This window comes from Pan troglodytes, chromosome 10 (genome assembly GCF_028858775.2).
Source record: "Pan troglodytes isolate AG18354 chromosome 10, NHGRI_mPanTro3-v2.0_pri, whole genome shotgun sequence".
Taxonomy (NCBI): Eukaryota; Metazoa; Chordata; class Mammalia; order Primates; family Hominidae; genus Pan; species Pan troglodytes.
The window spans coordinates 108,994,863-109,008,241 of record NC_072408.2 but is presented as its reverse complement, the minus strand read 5'-3'; the positions used below and the strand labels follow the sequence as shown (position 1 = coordinate 109,008,241).

General features: G+C 35.5%; 1 protein-coding gene across 49 annotated transcripts in view; it reads right to left on the bottom strand.

Annotated features, from left to right (window-relative positions):
- Nucleotides 1-13,379, bottom strand: part of PARPBP (PARP1 binding protein) — a 268,079-nt gene that overhangs the window by 16,025 nt on the left and 238,675 nt on the right. For 37 of the 49 annotated variants that reach the window (XR_010148431.1, XR_010148430.1, XR_010148426.1 and 34 more), the window contains 2 exons: nt 5,865-6,048; nt 2,758-2,936 (listed from right to left, as the gene is read on the bottom strand). The exons of 6 other annotated variants lie outside the window; for them this stretch is intronic. Coding sequence is in view for 34 of the 43 variants with exons in the window: in XM_054663475.2 (XP_054519450.1) it covers nt 2,758-2,936; nt 5,865-6,048 (363 nt within the window). In the remaining 9 variants the exon portion in view is untranslated. Of the gene's footprint in view, nt 1-2,757; nt 2,937-3,384; nt 3,667-5,864; nt 6,049-13,379 lie in introns of those variants that run through there. 6 more of the 49 variants (XR_010148429.1, XR_010148423.1, XR_010148427.1 and 3 more) reach the window with 2 other exon arrangements.

The following is a 13,379-nucleotide window of genomic DNA, read 5'->3' as shown; positions in this document are numbered from 1 at the left end:
TACCTTTATGTTACTATTTCTTTATACTATTTAGTACAATAACATACTGTACAGGTTTGTAGCCTAGGTGTGTAATAGGCTATACCATCTAGGTTTGTGTAAGTACACTCTATAATGTTCACATGACAAAATTGCCTAACGATGCCTTTATCAGAATGTATCCCCATCATTAAACAATGCATAACTGTACTTTATAAAAGTGTCATTATTTCTATTCTGAGAATCCTAAATATTAATAGTTTGCTTAGTCAATTAATCCAGTAACTAAATGTTTCATGAGCTTCTACTATTTGTAAGGCACTATACAAGATATTGTGAAGAATAGAAAGTTGACTTATTTATTGACCCTATATTCAGGCATCCTGAAGTCTAAGCAAAGAATATAAGAAATCCACATAACTGAAATTCAAAATAGTATGAGAATTCAAAAGAGAAAAACATAGAAATAGGAGGGTCAGAGAAGGTAAAAAGGAGAAGACCCACCCTATAGTTTTGGATTCAGACCAACTTGAATACCTTAATAAATTAATCCCTTTTGGCTTAATAGAGCCAGAATTAGAACCCCCTTGACTCAAATGACTACTAAGCAAGAATAAAAGATTGCCTGCCCTAAGAAAGAATAAGTTGATAACCTTAAATTGATATACCTCATTGTCCTTAATTTTATCATTTCAGTGCAGACCACTGAAAATTTACTTTACCACAGACCAGTGTTTGTCTGCACAATGACAATTAGAAATGCGAATGCAGAATCCAAACTGTGAACAATAGCAATGTGTTCAGTGACATGATTAAGTATAGAAAAACCTTTTCTTTCTTGCTCTGTCACCCAGGAGAGAGTGCAGTGGTGCAATCATAGCTCACTGCGGCCTCAAGCAATCCTGAGCTCCCAAGTAGCTGGGACTACAGGCATGCACCACCTCAGGCTCCCAAGTAGCTGGTACTACAAGCATGCACCACCACACTGGGTAATTCTTTTTTATTTTTGCAGAGATAGAGTCTTACTATGTTGCACAGATTGGACTCAAACTGCTGGTCTCTGGCAATGCTCCTGTCTTGGCCTCCTAAAGCTCCGGGATTATTAGCATAAGACACCATGCCTGGCCTAGAAAGATTCCTTTTTAAAATGGACTCTGGGATTAAATTTGTTAGAATAAAAATTTCATGAAAGGAAAATAACTTTCTCTAAGAAAATGAATTCAGTCTGAGAGAAAATTGAAATTATTTATATTTCTACCTAAAAGCAAACTTGTTAAACAGAAGTAAGATGAAAAGAGAAAAAATAAAAGTTCATTTATTTCTTTTTACTGTTTTCTGGGATCCCAGCAGCAGGTATAAGTAAATCACTGATAAAAATATTTATCGTTAATAAAATATCTGGGCATTCTGAGGTAGAATGTGGAAGAATTATTTCATGTCCAGATATAAAAGAATAGTCATGGAAGTTGGTAAAGAAGATGAGATTTTAAGGAATTAGATGACAACACTGAATGACAGACCACTGTAAAGTTTCTGTTTAAAGAGAAGAGAAAGGATACTGAGGCATAGGAGAGAGTATGTGAAGCAATCATGAAGCCAGATTTCAATAAAATAGCTCCAGTAGAAAATAGAAGAGATCAAGCAGTAGGATAATTTTGTGAAAATTCTCTACAGTGTACTAAATACAATTTAAAATGGTTGTTCTAAAAATTTTAATGTTTCTCAAAGTGAATGTCCAATTAATTAAAAATAACAACCTACTCAACGACTGACCTAATCATCAAAACTGGAGAGCATCTACTATAGATGAAACTGCATCACCCATATATATATATGCCTTAACTCCCAAATGTGACTGTATTTGGAGATAGGGCTTTTAGGAGGTAATTAAGATTAAATGAGGTCACATGGGTGGGATCCAAATCTAACAGGACTGGTGGCCTTACAAGAAGACAAAGAGATCTCTCTCCACGTGCTTCTACCAAGGAAAGGACATGTGAGCACACAGCAAAAAGGCAGTTATCTGCAACCCAAGGGGAAAGCCCTCACCAGCCCTGACCATGCTGGCACCCTGATCTCCAGCTTCCAGCCCAAAGAGAAAATAGGTTTCTGTTGTTTAAGCTACCCAGTCTATAGTATTTTGTTATGCCAGCCTGAGTAGACGAAGACAGCATCAATGTCTTACACATAATACCAGCATGAATTTGGTAAATATTTTTCTTCATAATTTGAGGGAGAAGCAGGAGCTGTCAATTCCAGTGTAAGTTTGGTGTATGTGCTCTCTCTTATTCTAGGCAGAATAGTAGTCCTCGGAGCATAGGCCTCAGGCTTTAAGAAAGACACCCTTGCTAATTGCTAACATACCTCACTTGGGCAAATTACTTAATATCTCTCAAGTCTCTAATTCTTCACTTATGAAGTGGAGCCTCTAATTCTTCACTTAAGAACATGGTGGTTGGGAAGGCTGAAATAATTTAACTGAAACATTTAGCAAAATTCTTGACCCACAGCAAAGGAAATAAATATTTTCAAAGCAAAACAACAAGAACTAAAAACAACACTGAAACCAAAGACATCTCTCAGGCTGTACTCTCATAAAATATTACTTCTTTTATATATAACCTCTTTGAATTCAAATGTTCAATCTCCCTTTAATTAACTTTTATTTTCTTTCTTCACAATTTCTGTAGTTTCTAAGTTTCCTACCATAAGCATACATTTCTTTTATAATTCTCTAGAGTTAACATTTATAACACATGTAACTTCCACATAACTTACCTAAAAAGTGTAAGAATAGACGTTCCATGACGATGGATTGTGTTTTCCTCATCATATAAAAGCTCTGCTTTGTTTTTGGTAGGAGCATTAGCTGCTTCTTCATCCAAAAGAACTAATAAGGCTTTCACAGTATCTCTGCCACAGTACGCAGTACCATGGTTTATGGCATGAGATTTTGGCTGAGACAAAAAATAATTTTAAGTAAATGTAATAATCACCCCAGCTGGGTGAATGGCCATACTTTTAAATTCCCTGTGGCACTGGCCTCTTTCATCTATTGTTAAAGTAATAAAACATCAGCTATAAGAAGTGGCTGTGAGGCATGTGACCATTTTTCCTTAAGCCATGCTATAATCAACTTTACCAATTCCAAAAGCACAAAAATAATATCATCAAAAGAAGACATTAGGTTCTGGTCAAAATAACATTAGGCTTTGAGTCAGAAAACTTTAGCCACTATCTAGCTATGTAACATCAGCCCCATGGCTCAACATCTCTATTTATTTTTTCTCTCTTATGCCAAAGAATGATGAGGTTCTGGCTATCTGAATACAGGCCCCATGGATGACTGTAACGATCAAATGCAAAAATGAAAAGCTAGTTGACATTCATTCAATAATCATTGATAAGCATATACTATGTCCCAAGCACTATATTTAAAGCTAAGGTTCCAAAGGTGACAACCATTGCCTTCAAAGAACCCATAGTTTCCTTGATAAGATAAATAAGTAACTGACAATTGCATTACAGAATGCTAAGTGCTATTTCTAATAAGTGTACGCACAGTGCAGTGGGAGTACAAAAGAAGTGACCAATGTACCCTGGCATCAAAGATGATTCCACAGAGGAGGAGGCACCCAGAGGAAGAAGAGAGCATGGTGCTTTCAGGGACCAGGTAACATGGCATGGCTGAAGAATAAGGTAAAAGGGAGGAAGTGGTATGAGATGAGCCTGGGAAACTTTGTATATCATGCCAAGAAGTTATAAGCCAGTCTGTTACAAAGGAAAAATCTCTTGCTTCAGTAAGCAAGGAAGTAAAATGATCCTGTTTAGATTTTAAAGAACCAATGATGGCAATGTGTAAAATATATTGTGAGATACGAATGTTATCAAATCTGGAGACAGGTCACAAATTAAAGACTATAATAGAACAGTTTAGAAATGGAGAGTTCTGAACTAAGGTAGTAGTAATAGAGATAAAGCAGATTAAAAAGGGAAAGCTGAAAAAAACTTCATGACTAGATAGAATAAAATAAAATATATAATAATAAAATATTATGTATAGATACATGTAAGCACAAACTCTGAAGGCATTTCTGGCTGGATTTGATACCAACCGCTTAGTTGTATATCCTGTATAACTCTGGAGAAGGTGCTTGAACTCTCTTCTTAAACTCCGTGACAAAATAGAGGCAATGATAATGCCTAACCCAGAGGGTTGCTGGACATTATACCTAGATATCAAAGCTACATCTTCTGGGACATCTGTTATAAGCTGTGCCAGTTTCTTCAGCTTTCATCAATATCGTCTTGGCCTTCTTTCTCTGTTGGCAGACTCAGGTTACCAGGTGAACTATAATGTATATAGCTCTACTGGAATTATAACAAATTGCCTATCACAATCTGGTGCTTCACACATATTTTTCATTAGTACCACAGAATTCCATATTCCTTAATAGTAACTTCATGAATATCATTTGATTATATTTTTCAAAGATCTCTGATTTGGTTGAAAACATGAAATTAAGAACCAGATTGTTGGTATCTTTATTTCTTCTGCCAAGAAATGGAAGCAATTGATGTTTTTAATTATTTGAAGTTGACAGATTCTGATTGATACTTATAGTAATAACCTGGTTGTCATTTGAGCCAAACTATTCACCAGGAAGTGTTAACACCCATGAAATACACAGGGCAACAACCCTGAATCTTCCCCACCTTCAAAGTAAATCTAAAAACAAGCACTGTTATAGAAAAATAGCTAAAAGTGGTCCCAGAGTGCTGTGAGTAAATGAATGAACGAATGAATGATAAATAATAAAAATTAAGCAAAAGTCTTTCTTCATACACTGGCTACCATAATCATACCTAATAAAAAGGGGCTATTAGAAAATTGAATAAATTGCAATAAGCGAACTATACTACTCTAAAATTCTGTTCTAAAAACACAGTAGTCAATTTCTCTTATAATTCTGTGGGTTAGAATCTACTCTATTTAATTATCTCTGTAAAAAAAAAATTAAGAATAAGTAAATGTTCTGGGAATATATAGTTTAAAAATTGCCAGGTACAGGTTTTAGTAGGCTGAGAATGGAGGTAGAAAATAAGAGACAGAGATTTATAAAAGAAAAGTAAACTGCTGAATGGAAGCAATTTCTAACAGGACTGTTGTTGTCCTAATACAATGCTTAGTATTAAAGTCAGAAACAGAAAAAACAGGCTTTTATTTTATATCTGAGTAAATGGGAAAGTAATTGTTTATGAGAATATTTAGGCCAGGCGTGGTGGCTCATGCCTGTAATCCCAGCACTCTGGGAGGCCGAGGCGGGCAGATCACGAGGTCAGGAGTTTGAGACTAGCCTGGCCAACATAGTGAAATCCCATCTCTACTAAAAATACAAAAAATTAGCCAGGCATGGTGGCAGGTGCCTGTAATTTCAGCTACTCGGGAGGCTGAGGCAGAAGAATTGCTTGAACCCAGGAGGCAGAGGTTGCAGTGAACCAAGATCGTGCCATTGCACTACAGTCTGGGCTACAAGAGTGAAACTCCGTCTCAAAAAAAAAAAAAGAATATTTATGGAAAAATAGCATAAAACACCTTAATATCCATCAAGAATTATAAGTTTTTAGTACTAAAAGGGATACCAGAGATTACCCTATGCCTTACTTTAACAAATTCAGAAATTTGGCCCAAATATGTGATAATTTACCCAAGTTGAACATATAATCCTACATAATCCTATTGAGAAACTTACATTTTCAATATCATTTTAGAACACAGGAAACACACTCTTCTGACTTAAGTAGCAATAATAAACCATTTCTACAATAAATAGAAGAGATAATGATTTGTATAAAAGGATAATGAAAAATAAAAAGCTCATTACCCGAGCAGGACTGATGTCAGTGGTGCTAAGAGCTACAACACCTTCTTGAGAATTGATAATACTTTTAATCCTCAAATCCAAATCCTGAGCAACTTCCTCTATTGCTTTGCAAAAAGGATCCCTGCTGTTTTGGCCTTTAATCAGTTGCATCTTTATTACCGACAGTATTTGACCCCCTGCAATGCTGAAAATAGAAATAAGATTGCCTCTACAGCAGTATTGCAAATTATAATATGCTTATAGACTTGAAAATATAATTTTCAGAGTTAACACTTTTCAAAGACTATAGCTTTGATCTTATATATCAAACAGTTAAAGCATTTAAGAAAAAAAATAAGGACCATTAGAAACAAAACTTAAAAATTTGTCTAAAAGCAAGTAATTTCAATAAGTTTCTTCTCCCTTGATTTGAAAGCTGATGGGAAATAATTTAGTTATATGTGAAATATAACAGGTTCAGAAGTGGTTGTACACATGCAATATATTTAAAATATATACCTTTAGATACAACTAAAATAACAAGAACAGTTATCTCTCATTGAATATCTAGACTCTTACATTCATTTAATCTTAAAACCAATTCAGTAAGTTGATATTATTATCCCTAAATCACAAATGAGAAAATTTGAGTCCCACAAAGGTTAAATGGTTTGTCCAAGAACACATGGTGTTCCGTGTGAGGGAAGAGACAGGGAGGAAGGAAACTGACGTGAAAAACATGATATTGCATTCTAATAAGCGAAAGGTTTTATTACATGGAAGAGGAAACTAAGCAAGTTAGTAATGACCTAAAGCAAACAAGAAACTGGACCAACTATGGCCAACAGACAAGTGTTTTTAAAAACCCGAAATTGATATTTCTTTATACCACACCTAAATCTAAGAGTTTGGGTTGCAGCTTCTGCTCTAAAGGACAAATGTGAGAAACATATAAGAGGAAGGATTTTGGTCCGTTTTAAGGAAGAAATGAGGTGTGTCCAATAGAAGAGGATTCTCTTTTAAAGCCAGGAGATCCCATCCCTAGAGGTATCACTGGAAAGGCAGCACAGTGCCAAATGAGAAACTGGTGTGGTCTGACTACAGACCATGAAGTCAGGCTGCCTGAGCACATATCACAGCTCTGCCACTTTCAACCTTGGGTATGCTATTAAATTTCTCTTTTGTAGTGGCATAAAGGAAATTATGAAATGAAGTTTTCACTCTCGCCTTATTGCCAGGTTGTATGTTTTACAGAAATGCCAGGTTCCCTAACAAGCTAGAAAGAGATGAATGTCCACATTTAAGTAGCTGGTCCAGATAGAAGAGGAAAGTTAGAAGAAAATTGCAGAGAGACTTAGTGTATGATGACAATGCATTTTCCTAATCATCAGACTCATATCCGGCATTTGTTTAAAACATCAACTCCAGATCCCATCCTATGGAATTACAATCTCCAGAGAAGAGCACTAAATGTTTGCATTGTGTTAAAAGTACCACAGGTGATTCTTATGATTAGGCAAGGGTGAGAAAAAAGTCATGAAAAAATCAGCTCCTTGAGAAAGCAATCATATTTTACTGATCTTCATACTGTCAGTTTACATTTGGCACACAGAAGAGATGATTGATGTACGTTTGTTGAATAAATGAATACTATCACATGCAACAATCTAAAGTTTTTAATAGTAAGACAAATGATATATATTTTACTATTCATATTATTATTATTTGCAATACAAAAGTACTTAGGTGGTGTCTACTTACACAATGGCATACTAGATACCCTGAAGAACATATCACCGAAGAGACAAAAATCTCCCAGTACCACCCAATCTCTCCCTCAAAAAGGAACCAACCAGAGCTGGCATGGTAAGCTGAAAGCTGTGCATAGTAAGCAAGCAGGATATCATCCTGAGGACAAACATCTCTAGTAACACTGTGATCAGGATACAAAGCTCAGGGATAGCAGCAAGGTGGAAGAGGACAAGCAGGGACTTTCACATTCAGTTTGAACCTTTCAAGGGAAAATAAGCCAGCATGGTTTTTACTAGATTTATTCTATGTATTTTATATTTTTGAAGTTTTTAAAAAAAAAAAATCCTTCTATTTAGTAATGATACAGAAATCCAATTGCATTTTGTTTATTGGCCTTGTGTCCAGCAACACTCTTAAACTGTACTGCCAATTGTAATAATTTGCCTTTACATTCTTGGAGTTTTCTATATAATTAATCATATTATCATCAAATAGAATTTTATTTTTTCAACTGTTATATCTCCTATTTCTTTTTGTCTTACTACACTGAATTGGACATCTCATGCTATGTTGAACTGATGACAGCAGGAACTCTTGTCTTATTCTTAAGCAGAACACTAAAACGTTTTACCATTAACTAGGTTTTTATAGAAACCCTTTTGTCAAAGTAAAGCCCTTATTCTTAGTTTATTTTTACACTGAGGGCTTAGCCCTGTAGAATGGGTATGTGTTTCCTATTTATCTCCCCATGCTGGCCAGTTCCTGGGCTAAAAGCTGGCTTCCCTTCTTCACTTGCCTCGCTGGCTTTCCTCCTTCACCTATTTTTGACCTATATTTTCATTACATTTGCCTACTTACCAATGCATTTAAGAAGCATTTTTGAAATACGCTATCCAACATTATTAATTATTTTCAATGGAAGAATCAATCTGGGGGCCTAGTCTGCCATACTTCTGTAATCAGAAGTCTGAGTAGACCCTAGGAATTCTTTCACATATATGTGGACTTTCTTTTTCAGCTGTGAACTGGATGAAATGTAGCCAAAATGAAAACATAATTAACATTATATGCTTTTCCTGGGAATTAATCTCTAATAGAAAAGAGTTTTGGAAAAGATTCAAATGGTTAATAAAATCTGGGACTGTCTTAGTGCCAATTATAGGAACAAAAAAAAATGCTTCAAATGATATTAGGAAAGTCACCTTTGACCTCCTTTTCTCATTCCTTCTACATGACAAAAATGTTAAATTTTAAAGATGATGTAATTCACTGGCTGAATTGTATTTAGGAAAAAATAAGACTTGTATTTCAGAGACTTGCCAAGGTCAACATTTTGAAGCCATGGCAAAATACCCCAAACAGTAGTGCTCTGATTACTCCATTACTATATACTCACTTCTAGAGCCACCATTAGGTTAGCTTCTAATATCTGCTCAGCAACACAGTGGTTTAATTCAAATTCTTGCTTCTAAAGCCTAGAAACTCCAGAAGTTTTAACTAAAATGACACAGGATATTTATGCTGTTCACCGGCAATACAAAAATGAATAAAATCTTTCTCTTTAAGAGCTCACAAGTGATAATTATACAATGAACTACTGACAGTATAGACAAGTTTGAGTGGGGAAGTAGAGAGAAGGAGGAGGTATTCAGGAGTGCTTCCCAGAAGATATATTATGGCTATTCTGGATAAACATTAATAGGAGAATTTAGATGAGAAAGAGGCAAACTGAGCTCCTGACTCCTAACTGCATCACACCAGTGCCCTGGGGCAGAAAGAGAAACAAGAGGCTGCTGATGAAAAGCACAACTGAATCCCCAAGCTTGTACCAAAATAAAGTAACTGGAAGAGAACACTAAGCAATAATACAGACAAATGATTGGTAATACTTCAATGTAATTACTGAGTTCTTCACTTTCCTAAATAAAGTGACTGCTTTTCCATACCATACTCAAGAATTTGATAACTATTTGTTGAAGTAAATTTTACCTTTAAAAATTAAATGTAATTAAAGGTGCCACATAAAATATATGAAAAATATTTCTGAATTTTTTTTTTTTTTTTTTGAGGCAGAGTCTCGTTCTGTTGCCCAGGCTGGAGAGCAGTGGCGCGATCTCAGCTCACTGCAAGCTCTGCCTCCTGGGCTCACGCCATTCTCCTGCCTCAGCCTCCCGAGTAGCTGGGACTACAGGCGCCCACCACCACCACACCTGGCTAATTTTTTGTATTTTTAGTAGAGACTGGGTTTCACTGTGTTAGCCAGGATGGTCTCGACCTCCTGACCTCGTGATCCGCCCGCCTCGGCCTCCCAAAGTGTTGAGATTACAGGTGTGAGCCACCAAGACCGGCCACGAAATATTTTTAAACAAGAAAAACTTTAACATTAGGAGATTAGACTGAAAAAGTTCAGTGAGATTTAACACTCCAAACATGTATATTTAGCCCAATATAAATAGTTATGTGCTGTATAATAACATTACAGTCAGCAACAGACCACATATATGATGGTAGTCCCATAATATTATAATGGAGCTGAAAAATTCCTATTGCCTAGTGATGTAACATCGTAGCATCATAGCTCAACACATCACTCACATGTTTGTGGTGATGCTTGTGTAAACAAACCTACTGTGCTGCCAGTAATATAATAGTATAGTGCACATAATTATGTTTAATACATAATACTTGGTCATTATAATAAATGACTCTTACTGGTTTATGTGTTTGCTATACCTTTTATCATTATTTTAGAGTGTACTCCTTCTACTTATTTAAAAAAAAAAAAAAAAAGCACTAACTGAAATAGCCTCAGGCAGGTCCTTCAGGAGGTATTCCTGAAGAAGGTGTTGTGACTGTAGGAGATGACACCTCCAGGGGTATTACTGCTCCTGAAGATTTTCCAGTGGGACAAGATGTGGAGGTGGAAGACAGTCATATTGATAATCCTGACCCTGTGTAGACCTAGGCTAATGTGTATGTTTGTGTCTTAATTTTAAACAAAAAAGTTTAAAAAGCAAAAAAAAAAAAAAAAACAGAAAAGCATATAGAATAAGGATACAGAGAAAAAAATTCTGTACAGCTGTACAATGTATTTGTGTTTTAAGCTAAGTGTTATTACAAGACTCAAAAAGTTTCAAAATTTTAAAAAATTCATAGTCAAATTTTAAAGTTCATAAAGTTAGAGCAAGCTAAGTGTAATTTATTCTTGAAGAAAGAAATATTTGCTCTATAAATTTAGTGTGGCCTAGGTTTATAATGTGTATAAAGTCTACAAGAGTTTACAATAATGTTCCAGGCCTTCATATTCACTCACCACTCATCCAGAGCAACTTCAAGTGCTGCAAACTCCAGTCATGGCAAGTACCCTATGCTTATCTATGTTTATCTATGTTTATGTTTTATACTGCATTCTGAACAGGACCTTTTCAATGTTTAGATATGCTTAGCCACACAAATACCATTGTGTTACAATTGCCTACAGTATTTGATACAGTAACAAGCCATACAGGTTTGTAGCCTAGCAGCAATAGGCTATGCCATATAGCCTATGTGTGTGGCAGGCTACACCATCCAGGTTTGTGTATGTACAGTCTATGATGTTTGTACAGTGATGAAATTGCCTAACAATGCATTTCTGAGAGCATATTCTCGTCAAGTGGCGCATGACAGTATAATGTAAATGTGCATTAAAAAGTTGTGTGATAAATGTGAAATACAGAATTTTCAACTTCTAAACAACAGGGAACTATTAATTGATACAACTTGAAACATCTCATTTAAGACATCTTTCAGGTGAAAGTACGCTATGCATTTTATGGTGTCACCTACTGGCAAAGTGTAGAAATGCAGCCACCTATAGCTAAGATGGCCTCATGAAAAGTGGGCAGTGGGGCGATGAGTGTTCTTTATTTCTTCCCAGTCTGTCTATTCCACCCTTCCTTGGACTCAAACATTACTGTAATTTTTCTATTTAAAAATAAGTAGTATAAACTTTTCCTCAGATACAAGAGCTAAATACATTTTTATTTCTAAGTTTTAAGGTTGACAGAGACAAGGAGGATAAAGAGGTCAGAGTGAGAGATGGGCAGGAGTTAGAGCACAGACAGTTTTGTGTATCATATTGAGGTTCCTGAAGCTTTACCCTGTACCAAATATGGAATCACTGAAAAGTTTTAATTATGGGAGTAACATTTGTTGTTTCAGAAAAATCACTCTGGCAGCAATGACGACGACAGTATAGGGCAACTTAAGACTGGAGGCAGAATAGACAACTCAGTGACACGTGAAAAGGTCCAGACAAGAAAGGATGAAAGTCTGAAACGGTAAACACTGGAAATAAAATAGTAGCTATAGGAAGAGATGAGGAGAAAGAACATAAAAAATGTGAAGTAAGAAAAAGTGACGGATCTTAGTGAGTGAATGTATTTAGGATATGCCCCAGATTCTTGTTTGGGAGCTGGAGAGAGACAGGCTTCATCGCTTCAGGAGGAGAAGCAGTTTTGCAGAGAAAGACAAAAATTTAGTTTAGGACATATGAGTTGCCTGTGAGGCACCATCTTAAAGATAGTTGAAGATATGTTTCTGAAACTCAGGAAAGAGGTTCGAATTTCACTGAAATATAGATTTAGAAGAATTTGCATATATGTAGTAGAAGAGGTAAGTGGAAAATAAGAGAATGACGTATCTGAAGTTATAGGAAAAAAGAGTTCCAATAGGAAATGACTAAATTTGAAGACTCAAAAGAGACCAAAGACTATGATAATTAGAAGATCACAAGTGACCACTGGCAGAATAGCTTCAGTAGAGGGAAAAAGTGAAGGAGTATAAATCAGTCAAGTACAGACAATCAAATAAATATTGACTGTCTATTCTGGCAAAAATTGTGCTAGGGCTAGGGAATATTGGTGAAGAAAACCAATAAACTCTCATTGAGTTTACTGTCTATTGAGAAATATACATTAAATACTTACAAAGAGGGAAGCAGAAAAAAGGAAAGTATTTTCTTTAAGAATATGAGCTGTAAAAGGAAGAAGGAACTGGAAGAAACAAAGAAGACAGTTTGTTGTTTATTTCTTATAAGCTTATAGAATGTGGCTAAAGTACTAGTAAAGGGAGAGGTTGAAATTATAAGATAAAATGAATAACCAGTGAAGCAATGTCCAAATGGGTTATCCACTTTCCCACCCACCATGTCTAGTTAACTCCTTCAAGTTCATCCTTCAAAATTAGGCTTAACTGTTAACACCCATCCAGATAAGCATTCTTGACACCCTTATCCCTGGCTCCCACAAACCAGGTCAATTGCCCTTTCCTCTGTACACCTTCTATTAATATCTATTATGATATGCATAGGGTATATGTTTTTAGTTTTTAATAATTTTATTTTATTTATAAAACAAACCTATACCTACTGCAGAACAAAAATAAACAAACAAATCAACACAAAAAAGATAACAAAAATTGCTCAAGTGGACTATTCAGACACCCAATTGAAGACATTCACTATTTAGATACTCACTTCCTCAAGACCTTCTCTAGAAGATACTTCCTTATTATAACCACATGGAATATCCAAAATAAATGGCTGCTAAGTTGAAGAAGTCTATTCCCTCACCCTAGATGCCTCTAAAACAAATGTACTTCTACCCTGTTGACCACAACCAGAAATTCCTCCAAAAGGAATGTAATTATAACAAACCATATTGGATTGAACATACACATTTCTCTCTGCTCTTTTCCAAAACTTCACTAAAATGACAAAAAAGCAAAAAACAAAAAAGTTTC